The sequence below is a fragment of the Papio anubis genome, chromosome 12 (genome assembly GCF_008728515.1).
Source record: "Papio anubis isolate 15944 chromosome 12, Panubis1.0, whole genome shotgun sequence".
Taxonomy (NCBI): Eukaryota; Metazoa; Chordata; class Mammalia; order Primates; family Cercopithecidae; genus Papio; species Papio anubis.
In genome coordinates, this window is record NC_044987.1 from 60,499,968 (window position 1) to 60,516,173 (window position 16,206).

The 16,206-nt window shown below is 45.3% G+C and overlaps 2 protein-coding genes across 2 annotated transcripts; one reads left to right on the plus strand and one right to left on the minus strand.

The window, feature by feature from the left end:
• The first annotated feature begins 5 nt into the window (after nt 1–5).
• LOC116269725 (cytochrome c oxidase assembly factor 4 homolog, mitochondrial) lies at nt 6–4,150 on the plus strand. The gene is made up of 2 exons (XM_031653151.1): nt 6–185; nt 3,514–4,150. Exon 2 carries the CDS (start codon nt 3,530–3,532, stop codon nt 3,791–3,793), a length of 264 nt encoding a protein of 87 aa, XP_031509011.1. The 5' UTR covers nt 6–185; nt 3,514–3,529; the 3' UTR covers nt 3,794–4,150.
• Nucleotides 4,151–12,911: 8,761 nt separating this feature from the next.
• On the minus strand, nt 12,912–14,953 carry LOC116269726 (39S ribosomal protein L48, mitochondrial-like). Its single transcript, XM_031653152.1, has 2 exons — nt 14,570–14,953; nt 12,912–13,223 (listed from the first exon to the last, which is right to left on the minus strand). The coding sequence occupies exons 1-2, from the start codon at nt 14,723–14,725 to the stop codon at nt 13,149–13,151; spliced, it is 231 nt and encodes a 76-aa protein (XP_031509012.1). The 5' UTR covers nt 14,726–14,953; the 3' UTR covers nt 12,912–13,148.
• Between the last annotated feature and the right edge of the window lie 1,253 nt (nt 14,954–16,206).

Genomic DNA, 16,206 nt, shown 5'->3' on the forward strand with positions numbered 1-16,206 from the left:
GTGGGCTCAACACCGAGAGGCCACCAATGAAAACGGGCCTTTTTCACGTTCCCCGCCCCTTCCGTGTGCGCGCTCCACACGAGGGGCTGGTTCCCGGAAGGATGGACAGAGGACCCTCAACCGCCCGCGAAGCTCAAGCCGCTGCGTAGGAGCGTGTGTTCGGGCCCTCTTCTCCCACCTATTCGGTGAGCATCGCATACCGCGTTCTTCAGAAGGCGTTGCGGGCCCAAAGGTGCAGCGATTAGCGGCCGCGCGCGCGCATGCGTCCTCAAAGTTCAAAGTCCGCGATGCCCCTGAGGCATTTCAGGCCTCGTGGCTGCCAGCATTTTTCTGCTTTAAGATCCTTTCCATGACTTCCTAGTTTAGGCCAGCCTCCACGATCCAGCTGCCAACCATCTAGCCTACCCTGATCTCTGAGCAGGGGTCGTCCTCATTTTACTCCGGAGACTGAAGCCAGAAGGTGGTGAGAGGAGAGTACAGTAGCATTTACTGAGTCCTGTTGTAGCCCAAGCACTTTTCATTCGTTAATCTTCATTCTATTGTGCGAATTAAATATTATTAATGGGGAAACTAAAATGAAAAAGTTTACATAGTAAGGCGTAGTGCTGGGATTCGAATACGGATCTCTTGGTTTAGGATCCAAGGCACTTTCAATTCCACTGTTCTTTCTCTAAATTATTTGCTGCTGGCCTGTTTAGGAAGAGAGAACTATCATTTATTGAACTCTTTAGACGTACTAGCCTCCTTATAAACCTTATCTTTTTTTTTTTTTTTTGAGGCAGGGTCTCCCGCTGTCACCCAGGCTGGGATGCAGTGGCATGATCACGGCTCGCAGTGTTGCCCAGGCTGGGCGCAAACCATCCTGCAGCCTCAGTCTCCCAAAGTGCTGGGATTACAGGCGTGAGCCATGGCACCCAGCTTCATCTCTGTGTTTCCAGAGAGGTTATCAAATGACGTGTCCAAGGACACCAAATGAGGCAGTGACAAAGCTAGGTCCGAGTCTGTTTCAAAGCCCATTTTCCCCCTCCTGCTTAAGTTATACTGCCTCCAAGGCAAATGAGTTGTGTAAAGTGCCTGACTCCCTCTTGTGACTTCCCCATTGCCCTCAGAATAAAAAGCCTTAAATTCCCTACTATGTCCTACAAAGCCCACCAGTTTAATATTGTCTTGTTCTGATACTCTATTTTCCCATCACTGAACTTTTTTTTTTTTTCTCTCATGTATCAGATTCTATCTCAACCACCTGCTCTTCCATTGACCAAAAATAGTTTTCCCATCTCTGGCTAACTTTTGTTCCATATGTCAAGTTTCAGCTTGGAAATCACTTCCTCTAGGAAGCCTTCCCTGCTATTCCTGCCCTTGTCTGGATTAGGTATCCCTCCACTGTGGTCCCAGTCTTCGCTATCTATACACTGCATACTAAACTGCCCTCTCTCCTTGTCTAGGTTGTAAACTCCATGAAGCCAGGAACTTAACTGACTTAGACACTCTTGAATCCTCAGCACTAGCATAGTGCCTGGTACATGATAGGTACTTAATCATTGGTTGAGTGAATGAGAGACACAGTAAAGGTAATAAGGAGTCCTTCTAGTTTCTTTACAGCCCATCATGGTGAAATTTTTGCAAAGGTTGAAGTCATTTCTCTTCAGATCTTAAGTTCCTTCTGTATGCTGCTTTCTGCTGAGTGTTCTGATGCAGATGGGCATGACAGTTTGGGCAAATAAATACATCTCACATTTTTGTATAGTTTACAAAGCCATCTCACCTTATAGATGCAGAGGCCAGGTTTCTGCATGGTGTATGCTACAGCCACACTGAGCTCTTTCTATCCTTCCCATGTGCCAAAACCTACCCATATTTGGGCACCCTTTCACTTTGTTTTTTTGTTTGTTTGTTTTGGAGACGGAGTCTCACTCTGTCGCCCAGGCTGGAGTGCAGTGGTGCAATCTTTGGCTCACTGCAACCTCTGTCCCCTGGATTAAAGCGATTCTCCTGCTTCAGCCTCCCAAGTAGCTGGGATTACAGGCACCTGCCATCGTGCCCACCTAATTTTTATATTTTTAGTGGAGATGGGGTTTCACCAGCTTGGCCAGGCTGGTCTTGAACTTCTGACCTCGTGCTCCACTTGCCTCGGCCTCCCAAAGTGTTGGGATTACAGGTGTGAGCCACCACATCCAGCCTCTTTCACTTTTTAAACTTTGTTCTTCAGCATAGAATAAGACTAGCAGGATAAAAGAAGAACAGTTATTTATTTATTTGAAACGGTCTCATCATGTCACCTAAGCTGGAGTATAGTGGCAGCATCATAGCTCACTGCAGCCTTTCAACTCCTGGGCTCAAGGGATTCTCCCTCTTCAGCCTCTTGAGAACCTGGGACTACAAGTGTGTGCCACCATGCCCAGCTAATTTTTAAATTTTTTTTCTTTCTTTCTTTTTTTTTTTTTTTTTGAGGCCTCAGAGTTTCGCTCTTGTTCCCCAGGCTGGAGTGCAGTGGTGTGATCTCGGCTCATCACAACCTCCGCCTCCCGGGTTCAAACGATTCTCCTGCCTCAGCCTCCTGAGTAGCTGGGATTACAGGCATACGCCACGATGCCTGGCTGATTTTGTATTTTTAGTAGAGACAGGCTTTCTCCATGTTGGTCAGGCTGGTCTTGATCTCCCGACCTCAGGTAATCCAACCACCTCGGTCTCCCAAAGTGCTGGGATTACAGGCGTGAGCCACCGTACCCAGTCATTTTAAAATTTTTTTGTAGAGATGAGGTCTTGCCATAACCCAGGCTAGTCTCAAACTCCTGGGCTCAAGGGATCTTCCTTCCTCAGCCTCCCAAAATGCTAGGATTACAGGTTTGAGCCATCGTACCTAGCTGAAAGTTTAGTTCTTTTTAGGTAGATCAGAGATAGCTTATCTAAAAAGATGACATTTCACCTAATTAATATTCCAATAGCAAAATCCATTGAACTTATTGAATGTTATGTCAAGCATTCTCACATGGTTTATCTCATTCAGTTCAAACCACTTTGCAGGCCTGCTCTCAGCCAGGCCTAGTGCTGGAGGCACAAAGGTAAATCAAGACAAACATCAGCTGGGCACAGTTGGCTCACACCTGTAATCTCAGCACTTCAGGAGGCCAAGGCAGGAGGATCGCTTCAGCCCAGGGTTTTGAGACCATGCTGAGCAACATGGAAAAACCTTGTATCTATCAAAAAATCAAAAAAATTAGCTGAGTGTGGTGGTGCACACCTGTAGTCCCAGCTACTCTGGCTGGGGAGGAACTGAGGTGGAAGGATTGCTTGATCCCTAAAGATGGAGGCTACAGTGAGCCTGGGTAACAAAGCAAGACACCCTTAAAAAAACAAAACAAAACAAAACACAAGCATCTGTCTGCAAGCTTAGAGTCTCCCACGGGAGACATAAACAGGCTAAACGGTGCAGTCTGGTCAGTGCTATTTATAATCTAGGAACCTTACATATTATATCCCCACTCTAACCTTGTCTCTGTTAATGTTCTATAGACTCCCCATCCCCAGGATGTCAACCTCAGCCCCTCAAGGCCATACCTGGACCCAACGGGTGAAGAAGGAGGATGAGGAGGAGGACCCGCTGGACCAGCTGATCTCCCGCTCTGGCTGTGCTGCCTCCCACTTTGCAGTGCAGGAGTGCATGGCCCAGCACCAGGACTGGCGGCAATGCCAGCCACAGGTGCAGGCGTTCAAGGATTGCATGAGTGAACAGCAGTCGAGGCGGCGAGAGGAGCTGCAGAGGAGGAAAGAACAAGCCAGTGCCCACCACTGAGACCTCAAACCACCTATCCCCAGTAGATGGCCCTGCCAAGATCAGCACCCAGCAAGATTATAGAGGAAGAAATCCTAAATGCTGGGTGTGGGAGGTATAAAACATGGGGATAGTTTTTGGATCTGGAGTTGAGAGCCATGGGTTTAGACGTGACTGGCACAAACAGCTGTCATATGTTCTTGGTCAGATCTCACACATCCTCAGCTGTCTTGTTCCACCAGTATTTGCCAGGAAAACAAAGAATGTGGTAAGGGATGCTCCCCTACCCCACATCTTGGGTCAGTGTGCCAAGTACTGAGATGATTTTAGGGACATTTTATTTTAAATTAAATTCACAATCTAATGGTAAATTGATTACCTGATTAGTGCTTTTCTCTTTCATCACTTGTTCTGGATGTTTCAGTCAGTTTAGTGGAAGGAAGAAAGCAAATAGGGAAACTTTTTATTCAAATATGTTTTTGTTTTGTTTTTTTGAGACGGAGTCTCTGTTGCCCAGGCTGGAGTGCAGTGGTGCAATCAGGGCTCACTGCATCCTCAGTGGGCTCAGGCCATCCTCCCACCTAAGCCTCTCAAGTAGCTGGAACCACAGGTGTGTGCATCACCACACCCAGCTAATTATTCAAATATTGAGTACCTATTAAATGCTAGATTCTGTTGAATTAACAGATACTGAGTCTGGCTTTAACCTGCTCCCAACCCAACAAACACACAAAGTTGGGCTAACATTTTTAAAGTATATTTAACACTAAAATACAGATTTTCAGCTTTTGAAAAGTGGAAAAGCTGTTAACATTGATTTTTATTCCCTCTTAACAATTTGCTGGAGCTGAATAACTCCCCCTTTTAGTAGGTTGTGTTTTCTGATTCAAAACAGTTGCATATCAATTCTCATTTTTCTTCAACAAAACTCTTCCATTCTATTCTATTCTTTTTTTTTTTTTTTTTTTTTTTTTGAGATGGAGTCTTGCTCTGTTGCCCAGGCTGGAGTGCAATAGTGCAATCTCGGCTGACTGCAACCTCTGCCTCCCAAATTCAAGTGATCCCCCTGCATCAGCCTCCCAAGTAGCTGGGACTACAGGTAAGCAGTACCACACGCGGCTTATTTTTGTATTTTTAGTAGGGAACGGGGTTTCACCATGTTGGCCAGGCTGGTCTCGAACTCCTGACCTCAAGTGATCCACCCTCCTTAGCCTCCCAAAGTGCTGGGATTACAGGTATGAGCCACCACACCCAGACAGTAACAAATATTGCTTCAGGATCGATCTATTAGAAGCCCAAATCTGAGGTATAGTGGCCTTAAAATTTGCTTTGAGCCTTCATGCCAGTATCTGGGGAAGAAGTAAAGAGAAAAGAGGGGAGAAGATAGGAGTTTAAAGAACAATCCTACTTCTGGCTGAAGGGGATAACCAGGCAAATTATAAAGACAAATTGCTATGTGTGTGTGCTCAGTGCTGATTCATCAGAGAAAACAAGCAGTGTGCACTGGAGTTTTCAGCAAGAATCTCAAAGAAGAGAAGGGATGAGTTGAGTTGAACTTTTAAAGATGAAGTAGGGCAGGCATGGTGGCTCACTTGAGGTCAGGAGTTCAAGACCAGCCTGGCCAACGTGGCAAAAACCCATCTCTGCTAAAAATACAAAAAAATTAGCCAGGCATGGTGGTGCATGCTGAGTATAATCCCAGCTACTTGGGAGTCTGAGGCAGGAGAATCACTTGAACCTGGGAGGTAGAGATGGCAGTGAGCCAAGATTGCACCACTGCATTCCAGCCTGGGTGATGAGTGAGACTGTCTCAATAAATAAATAAATAATAAAGATGAAGTAGACATTACCTATTTGTAAATTATAGCAGAAAAGATTACCATCCAGAATAAAAAGTACCTGGAAGCCACTAAGAAGCACATAGTTGGATAGAAAAGTGAACAAATGAGGCAGGCGCAGGGGCTCACGCCTGTAATCTCAACACTTTGGGAGGCAGAACTGGGTGGATCACTTGAGATGAGGAGTTTGAGACCAGCCTGGCCAACATGGCGAAATCCTGTCTCTACTAAAAACAAAAAAATTAGCCAGGCATGTGCCTGTAATCCCAGCTACTTGGGAGGCTGAGGCAGGAGAATTGCTTGAACCCGGGAGGCAGCAGAGGTTGCAGTGAGCTGAGATCCTGCCACCGCACTCCAGCCTGGGTGACAGAGCGAGACTCCATCTCAAAAAAAAAAGTGAACAAGCCACAAAACATAGGAAACTGTAAATATGCTCTACATCATGGATAATCAGAGAAATTTCGTTTTTGTTTTCGGTAGAGATGAGGTCTCAATATGTTGCCCAGGCTAGTCTCAAACTCCTGGGCTCAAGTGATCCTCCCACCTCAGCCTCTCAAAGTGTTGGGATTACAGCTATGAGCCCCTGTGCCTGGCCAGAAAGGTTTTTTTTTTTTTTCTTTTTTTTGAGACGGAGTCTCGCTCTGTTGCCCAGGCTGGAGTGCAATGGCCGGATCTCAGCTCACTGCAAGCTCCGCCTCCCGGGTTTACGCCATTCTCCTGCCTCAGCCTCCCAAGTAGCTGGGACTACAGGCGCCCGCCACCTCGCCCGGCTAGTTTTTTTGTATTTTTTTTAGTAGAGACGGGGTTTCACCGTGTTAGCCAGGATGGTCTCGATCTCCTGACCTCATGATCCACCCGTCTCGGCCTCCCAAAGTGCTGGGATTACAGGCTTGAGCCACCGCGCCCGGCCCAGAAATGTATTTTTATAAGACATATATACTATTAGGTTCATTGCAGCATTGTTTATACTAGTAAATGGTCCCAATGTCAATTTCCATCAGTAAGGACTCTGTTTGTGTATTCAAATCTTTTACAATAGGAATGTGTGTATTTTGTGTGAGTAAAAATAGTAGGCTATGGAGGAGGGGGTGATAGCAACAGAGAGAAGCATAAAAGGCCTCTTTAGCAGGAAGGATGGCTTCCAAACCAGCTAAGTGGAGCAAGCATGTTTTGGAGGACACTGGCTCTAATAGGGAGTTAAGCACAGGGTGGATCACAGAATGTATTTGATCAGGCAAAGAGGACTCTTGCCATCCAAGCCTGTTCCCTCAGATAAATGGGGATAATTCGTATGTCATAAGCCAAATAAATGAGGGAACAAAACATATGTAGCTAATAATAAAAAGTGTTAAAATTTATTGGGCATTTAACTCAGACAGTCTGGTTCCAGAGCCTGCTCTCAATCCCAATGATGTGCTGCCTTCACATCCTAGTTATGCCACTTACTAGCTTTGTGACTTTGGACAAGTTACTTAACATCTCAGGATCTGTTTTTACCTGTGTAAAAATGCAAATATAGTACCTTTTTCACAAGCCTCAAAACTAATATAGGCCTTCCTCATAGGATTGTTGAAAGATTGAGTTAAATATTGGTTTAGCCTAGGAACAGCATCTGGCACATAGTAAGTGTTCAGTGAACATTAGCTATTACCATCATCACTATTAAGTGTGCTAGTGACTATCCTGAGTTACATTATCTAATCTAATTTCTAATCCTCTGAACATGGCATTCGCTCTCTTTTAGATGAGGAAATAAAGCTCAGACTGGGGATCAGACTCCCAAGCGTGTCTTGCTCTAAAGCCTAGGCTGTTTTCTACTCTCACAAGCATCTGGTGCCCAGTGCAGTGCTTAACACACAGTAGTGAGTAACCACATTGACTGTGTAAATATTACTTTGCTTTTGTCAGTACTTTGCAAAAAGGAAATTAACTTTTTGCAATTAATTAGTGCAAGTTGCCCACAGTGATATAGATTGGTATGTTTTTCTTTAGTCTCAGCTTTGCAGCCCACAGTCTAGGAGCTGGACTTTAAGGTGGTTCATACCTGTCCCTATAGGATCTAACTCTGGCAGCTTTGGGTTGCCTCTGCTTAGAGGCTTGGTGCCAGGGATGAGTGGAGAGACCTCTTGGCTTGATGCCTCTCTTGGCTAGGCCTAGGGCAGACTCATGGTTTAGCTCTTCCTTTCAAGGTCCTTGGCTGGGGACTTGGCCTTGTGCTCGGTACAAAGGTGCACTGCAATGCGTTTTACTACATGACTAAGAAGATACTCCTCCCACCCTCTCTCCATAAAGTTGCCAGACTAAGTCCTTGAGCTGCTGAAAACTTCAGAAACCCAAAGAGAACTGAAGCAAGTCCAGATTGAATCCTTATATTTTCCTGTAGAAAATGCTGGGGCTCCCTTCTCGCTCAGCAAGGACTTAAAGCAAGCAGAGGAGGTAGCAGGGATTCTTCCCTGTCAGCAGCTATCTTTTGAAGGGTTTTCATTCTTCAGATCCTGGACACTCAATGGTGAGCTGATTTTCTAAAATGAGCTGAAATGTCTGAGAATGAAAGTTATTCCAGAGGGATTATTATAGTCAAATGAATCATTTCAGATTGCGGGAAGATCAGACACATGAAAACAAAAATTCACAAAGAGATCAAAGTACAGATTAAACAAGCACAAGACACATTGGCTACCTCTGTATGCAGTGTCTCTCCATCAGGATTAGTTCTAGGCACACCCAATACAGGCTCAGAAAGCTTTCCTTAAGTACACTAGAAACAGGGGACCCAGGGGCCTCAGCATTGCTAGTATCTGAGTGACCAAAATACCTAGATGTGTTTGAATGTGTCTAAAACATACCTTTTCAGAATTCACAGCTGGCCATTTCCAGGCTTCCATGGTGGAGGAACAAGTCATCCTCAGCCAGAGGAAAGGGACAAAAACATGAAGCTGAGGAATCTGCTGGCCTCAACTAGGAAAACTGCCCATTTTACCTAGGCATCCTATCCTTGAAAGTTAGTGATCTGGCCGGGTGTGGTGGCTCACACCTGTAATCCCAGCATTTTGGGAGGCCAAGGCGGGTGGATCACCTGAGGTCAGGAGTTCAAGACCAGCCTGGCCAACATGGTGAAACCCAGTCTCTACTAAAAATACAAAAATTAGCCGGGTGTAGTGGCGGGTGCCTGTAATCCCAACTACTCAGGAGGCTGAGGCAGGAGAATCGATTGAACCTGGGAGGCAGAGGTTGCAGTGAGCCGAGATTGCGCCATTGCACTCCAGCCTAGGTGATAAAAGCAAAACTCTGTCTCAAAAAAAAAAAAAAAATAGTGATCTATATAAAAATCCTTTTTTAAAAATCTCAGTAATGTGCACTCAACCAGGAATTGTGTGACCTTAAACCATCCTTGGCTCTGCCACTGGCTAATTAGGTGACCTTAGACAAGTCTCTCTCTCTCCCTGGGCCAGTTAACACATTTGTAAAATGAAGACCAAAATAGTTCATCCCCAAGGTTATGTATTGATTGATAGAGCCAGGATTAGAACCCACCTATTCTGACTCTCAATCCGCTGACATTCCTTCTTCTCTCCTGCCTATCCCTTGTGATTTCATGGCACTACTAGGAATAATTTAACCCCAACTAGGATATTCAAAACTAAAAGTATGCTGAAGGAATGAACTACTGATACGTGTAACACAAGGGATAAAACATTATGCTAAACGGATGAAGTCAGACAGAAAAGCATACTGTATATTTCATTTATATGTAGTACTAGATAGGCAAAACTAATCTATGGCAGTAGAAACGAGGTTAGTGGTTACTTCTTGGAGAAAACGTGAAAGATGGCCATATGCAGTCACTCACACCTGTAATCCCAACACTTTGGGAGGCTGAGGCAGGCGGATCATGAGGTCAGGAGTTCGAGACCAGCCAGTTTGAGACCAGGCTAGCCAACATGGCAAAACCCTGTCTCTACTAAAAATACAAAAATTGGCCAGGTGTGGTGGCATATGCCTGTAACCCCAGCTACTCGGGAGGCTGAGGCAGGAGAATTGCTTGAACCCAGGAGGCAGAGGTTGCAGTGAACCAAGATTGTGCCACTGCACTCCAGCCTGGGCGACAGAGCAAAACTCCATCTTGGGGGAAGAAGATTATGAGGGAACTTTTTGGGGTGATGCACATGTTCTTTATCTTGATACAAGTATGGGTTTCATGGGTAGGTAGATGTATTTTCAAAATTGATCAAATATATGTTCAAGATCTGTATGTCACTATATATAAATAATACCTCAATGAAAAAAATCTTTTAAAAAAGTATGCCAAAGAAGTTTTAGAAGGGAAGGAAATATAACATTTACTGAGCATTACTAGTTCATTTTATATATATATATATATATATATATATATTTTTTTTTTTTTTTTGAGACGGAGTCTCGCTCTGTCACCCAGGCTGGAGTGCAGTGGCCGGATCTCAGCTCACTGCAAGCTCCGCCTCCCGGGTTTACGCCATTCTCCTGCCTCAGCCTCCTGAGTAGCTGGGACTACAGGCGCCCGCCACCTCACCCGGCTAGTTTTTTGTATTTTTTTGTTTTAGTAGAGACGGGGTTTCACCGTGTTAGCCAGGATGGTCTCAATCTCCTGACCTTGTGATCCGCCCGTCTCGGCCTCCCAAAGTGCTGGGATTACAGGCCTTGAGCCACCGCGCCCGGCCCATTATATATATTATCTCCATCTCAAATCCCTAAAAAAGGATTATGCTCATTCTTCTGATCAGAAATCTGAAGTTCAGTGGGCTAGAAATGAATAAATGTGGAAGCCAGGCACAACTCAGGTTTCTTTGCCTCTTTTCCTTTAGCAGGTTGTCTCAGGGAGGGAAGAGAAGGCATTTTCAACCTGGAGCCAGAAGACTTGTGTTCCGTGTGGTTTTACTGCCATGTGATCGTAAGAACATCCATTTCCTTCTGGACCTCCCTCCAGAAGAGTCAAAGCTCATAGTTGTTTTGTAACCCTGAGGTTCTGGCAATCAGAATATCTCCAGTCCTTCTTACCAGGATAAGGCATTAAGAGTAACTTCCATTTGTCTCAGGGCAAACTAATCATGAGCAACAAAAGCTCTCTGACTCTGGTGAGAGCATAAATCATCAACTAGGTCAGTGACACAAGAGCTCCAAGGTGACAGAATCCAGCTGCCTCCTGTGTAAGAAGCCTGACTCATCCCTGAGTGATGTGATAGAAAAAGACGGATTAGGAATCGAGATTTGAATCCTGCTGCCCCTCTGCCAGTGACATATCCCATGACCTTGGGCAAAGAATTGCCCTCTATGGGCTCCTAACCTGTACTAGCTAAAAGAGACAATTAGGTTGGCTGGATCCTAAAGTCCTTAAGCTCCAGTGTCTTGTCAATTTATGAAATCCTGATTCCTGCTTCCATATATTGATAACAACTGAGCAACTGGAAAAGACTGCTATTTTTTCCAGGTTTCCAAATGGAAAACATGTGACACTGCCCATTGCCCATATGATACAGAGGCAATACACATGCAGCTACCCAACTCTGCCATTGTAGCATTAAAGCAACCAGAGACAGTATGTAAGTGAATACGCATGGCTCTGATCCTATAAACCTTTATTTCAAAAAAAACGGAGGGGTTTTGGAACTAGATAGAGCTGGTGACTGCACAACATTGTGAATGTACTAAATAAATGCTACTGAATTACTCAAGTTTAAAATGTTTAAGGTCAGGTGCGGCGGCAGCTCATGCCTGTAATCCCAGCGATTTTGGGAGGCTGAGGTGGGTGGATCGCCTGAGGTCAGGAGTTCAAGGCCACCCTGGCCAACATGGTAAAACCCCATCTCTACTAAAAATACAAAAATTAGCCGGGCGTGGTGGCAGGCACCTGTAATCCCAGCTATTCGGGAGGCTGAGGCAGAAGAATTGCTTGAACACAGGAGGCAGAGGTTGCAGTGAGTCGAGATGGCACCATTGCACTCCAGCCGGGGCAACAAGAGCAAGACTTCATCTCAAAAAAATAAAAATAGCTGGGCGTGTTGGCGGGCGCCTGTAGTACCAGCTACTTGGGAGGCTGAGGCAGGAGAATTGCTTGAATCCAGGAGGCGGAGGTTGCAGTGAGCCAAGATCACACCACTGCACTCCAGCCTGGGTGACACAGCGAGACTCCGTTTAAAAAAAAAAAAAAGTTTAATTTTGTATATATGAATTTCACCTCAATATATTATTAAAAACCACACAAACAGGCAGTGGGTAGGATTTTGTTCATGGGCAGTAGTTTACTGACACCTGGCCAAGATCAACTTTCAAGTCTTTGCTTAAACTCAATCCAGAGTAACTTAATTAGCAGTTATGTAACATCTACCTGAATACTTATAAATCACTTATTACGCCCACAAAGCATTTTATTTCACTTATGGGCAGAATCTGTTTCTATCTGGAGAGTTTTTTCATGTACAAAGCCAAAATGTCCCTCTCTCCAACTTCCACCCATAGAGAGTTTACTTATGTTATGATCCTCTGCTTCACTACAGGACACTATGCCAGATTGCTTTAAAGGATGAATTCACTCTAGTTGGAGAAATGTGGAAGGGGAACGTGCTTCTGTGCTAAAGCATCAGGCAAAGAGAAAATAGAATCTCTTTTTTTTAAAAAAAAAAAAGAAAGGATCTTACTCTGTCAGCCAGGCTAGAGTACAATGGCAAAATCATAGCTCCTACAGTCTTGAACTACTGGGCTCAAGCAATTCTCCTGCCTCAGCCTCCCGAGTAGTGGGACTATAAGTGCATACCACCACGTCCAGCTAATTAAAAAAAAAATGTTTGGCTGGGCGCTGTGGCTCACGCCTGTAATCCCAGCACTTTGGGAGGCCGAGGTGGGCGGATCACAAGGACAGGAGATAGAGACCATCCTGGCTAACACGGTGAAACCCCGTCTCTACTGAAAATACAAATAATTAGCCAGGCGTGGTGGCAGGCACCTGTAGTCCCAGCTACTCAGGAGACTGAGGCAGGAGAATGGCGTGAACAAGGGAGGCGGAGCTTGCAGTGAGCCGAGATCATGCCACTGCACTCCAGCCTGGGCAACAGAGCGAGACTCCGTCTCGCAAAAAAAAAAAAATGTTTTTGGTAAAGACAGAATGTTGCCAGGCTGGTCTTAAGCTCCTGGCCTCAAGCAGTCCTCCTGCCTCAGCCTCACAAAGTGCTGGGATTAGAGGGATGCACCACCGTGCCTGGCCAGAATATAGAATCTCTTAAAGATACTCCACAGGATGGGCCAATTTCTCTCTCTCACACACACATATATATACATATCAGCAGCAGATTTTTATTAGATGGAAGATAACAAGGGTTGCGTCATAGATAAGTGGTAACAAATGGCAAGTACAGCCATGCCACAGAGGAGTGAGGACATTACTGGCTATGGGAATGGGTACTTATGAAATCTAAGGGTCAGGTCTCCTGATGAACTCTGACTACCCAGTAAGCTCTTCTCCTTGGCACTCAATATGACCATTGCGGGCATGAAAGAGTCTACAGTAGCTAGTTCAACTTGGCCAACAGTTCTTCCAGTTCTGGTCGAGCTTTGAATCGTCCCTTGAAATCTTCTTCAGTGTGCTAAGGAGAAGAAAAAGAAAATAAGTGGAAATCACTGCAGAGCTTTTAGTTATCCAGATATGCACAGCATCCAGAAAGGGACCATGAACCAGCTCTGTAGAGAATCATTCAGATTCAAGTAACTTTTATTATCTACTATGTAGCAGACTTATAGTATAGTATAGCATAGGGGATTCAAACTTGAATCAGATTTCCTCCTTGCTTTCAGTGAACTTGCAGTCTAGTTAGAAAAGACAGATATATGAAGATTTAATGTCAAAATGCTATAACTATCACAATAGAAGCATTTAAAAGAGAGAGAGAGAATACCAAAATTATTTACATAGGAAATAAAACAAACAGGGATTGGACTGTTTTAAGGCAGCATGACCAGCACGTAGTGTCTCTGTACCCAGATCTGTATGAAGCCCAAATACTAACCAGAAGAAGCTTGACAAGCATAGACTCAGAACAAGCAGAACTGGATGGAGCAAATGGTACCAATCTAAGATGACCTTATACATCTGTGTCATAAGAAGGATCATCTTGGCAATTGGACCCAAATACTCAGTATTTAGGCTAAGATTCCTAATGTTCTCCAAGTTTTCCATGCCTGACCAAACATCCTATTGACTAGCATTCTTTATGAAATATATTTAGTCAAGCTACAGTCAAGACTTGAAGATCCAGGAACCTTTTCTCTAACATATATTTTCCTATTTGTGTTCTGATTTATTACACCATATACTATCTTAACCCATGTTCTTTCTTCCACACAACTGTCTGAAAGGAGAGAATTCTGGGGCCTCATAGGCTCACCACCAACATCAGGATGCTGTGTTGAAACTCAGCACTTGTAGGCCACAAAGCATCATCCCTGATGCCTCAGAAGCTGGACTAATGATCACAGTGTCATCAGAGTATACAACTTTTCTGATTATTATTTAGGCCACATTATCCACATTTCTCTGTTCTTTCTAAAGCCAGTCCAGATGTGTTCTTTTTTTTTTTCTTTTTTTGAGATGGAGTCTCGCTCTGTCGCCCAGGCTGGAGTGCAGTGGCACGATCTCGGCTCACTGCAAGCTCCACCTCCCTTGTTCACGCCATTCTCCTGCCTCAGCTTCCCAAGTCGCTGGGACTACAGGCGCCCACCACCACGCCTGGCTAATTTTTGTATTTTTAGTAGTGACGGGGTTTCACCATATTAGCCAGGATGGTCTCGATCTCCTGACCTCGTGATCCACCCGCCTCGGCCTCCTAAAGTGCTGGGATTACAGACGTGAGCCACCGCGCCCAGCCCAGATGTTCTTATCCTTATTTTGAGCATATGCAGGCCAGCAGGGGCCTCTTCTCAAACCAGCACCTACCTCCTTCACTGACAGTCTGACTCCTTCAGGAAGACTGCTTTGGATTATTTCCAAGAAAATTTCTGCAAACGTAGCACTCAAACCGCTGATCTGCAAAATGAAAGAAGGCGCTCTAAGAGGTGGGAGGAGCTGAAAAGGAGGTAACTGGGCAGACATGGTATGGGTTCAAATGCCAGCTCCAGTAGAGTCTGGAGAGCCCAAGGGTGGAAGATTAATACCAAAACTGGTTTCTCAGCCTGGCCTCTACGGGATTTCTCCTGCCTTCTGCAAGGTGCTGAGATGGTCACTGCCAATATCTGCTCCTGTGGGCATTAGATGTCATTACTGGACCAAGAGGTTTTAAAGTTCAGGGTCTCTTTCAGTTGCCCAGGCTGGAGTGCAGCGGAACAATCATAGCTCACTGCAGCCTTGAACTCTTGGGTTCAAGTGATTCTCCCACCTCAGCCTCCAGAGTAGTTGGGACTACAAGCACGTGCCCCCAGTCCCGGCTAATTTTTTATTTTTAGTTTTTGGTAGAAACAGGGTCTTGCTATGTTGCCCAGACTAGTCAAATTCCTGGCTGCAAGCAGTCCTCCCACTTTGGCCTCCAAAAGTGCTAGGTTTACAGGCATGAACCATGGCACCCAGCGCAGGCTGACTTTCTTATTTATTTATTTATTTTTTTTGAGACGAAGTCTTGCTCTGTTACCCCCAGGCTGGAGTGAAGTGGCACCATCTCTGCTCACTGAAACCTCCGCCTCCCAGGCTCAAGCAATTCTCCTGCCTCAGCCTCCCAAGCAGCTGAGATAACAGCTGGCTAATTTTTGTTTTTGTTTTGTTTTGTTTTTGAGATGGAGTTTCACTCTTGTTGCCCAGGCTGGAGTTCAATGGCGCGATCCTGGCTCACTGCAACCTCCACCTCCCGGGTTCAAGCAATTCTCCTGGCTCAGCCTCCTGAGTAGCTGGGATTACAGGCATACACCACCACGCCTGGCATGGCTAATTTTTGTATTTTTAGTAGAGACAGAGTTTCACCATGTTGGCCAGGCTGGTCTCAAACTCCTCACCTCAAGTGATCTGACTGCCTTATTCTCCCAAAGTGCTGGGATTACAGGCGTGAACCACCTGCCTGGGCACACTGACTTTCTGATTCAACTCAGTTTTGCCCATATCCACGCATACCAGGACCTGACTGGTGTCAAACACTGTGCTAAGAACACCAAGGTGAATCAGATGTATGGTAAAAGGGCAGGCAGGGGGGCTGCAAGGACCCACAAGAAAAATTCATACCCAACTCAACCAAGGAAGGTCAAAAAAAGCTTCCAGAAGCGTTAGTATCTTGGTGAAATCTTGAAGAAAAACAGGAGTAAACTAGGAGAATTCAACAGTCATGTGGAGGATTTCAAAGGCAGAGGAAACAACATTCAGTAAAATGTGGGGGCATAAGAGTGTTAGGAAATTAAAACTAGCTCCATTGGCCGGGCACAGTGGTTCACATCTGTAATCCCAGCACTTTGGGAGGCCGAGGTGGGCGGATCACCTGAGGTCCATAGTTTGAGACCAGCCTGACCAACACGGAGAAATCCCATCTCTACAAAAACACAAAATTGCCGGGCGCGGTGGCTCACGCCTGTAATCCCAGCACTTTGGGAGGCCGA

Bases quoted from the DNA above. Each gene is read 5' to 3' on its own strand.
- LOC116269725 (XM_031653151.1), top strand. From the start codon at position 3,530: ATGTCAACCTCAGCCCCTCAAGGCCATACCTGGACCCAACGGGTGAAG.
- LOC116269726 (XM_031653152.1), bottom strand. From the start codon at position 14,725: ATGTCTGCCCAGTTACCTCCTTTTCAGCTCCTCCCACCTCTTAGAGCG. The intron at 13,224-14,569 runs GTAGGTGCTGGT...TCTTCTCCTTAG, and splicing joins TCAGACTGTCAGTGAAGGAG to CACACTGAAGAAGATTTCAA.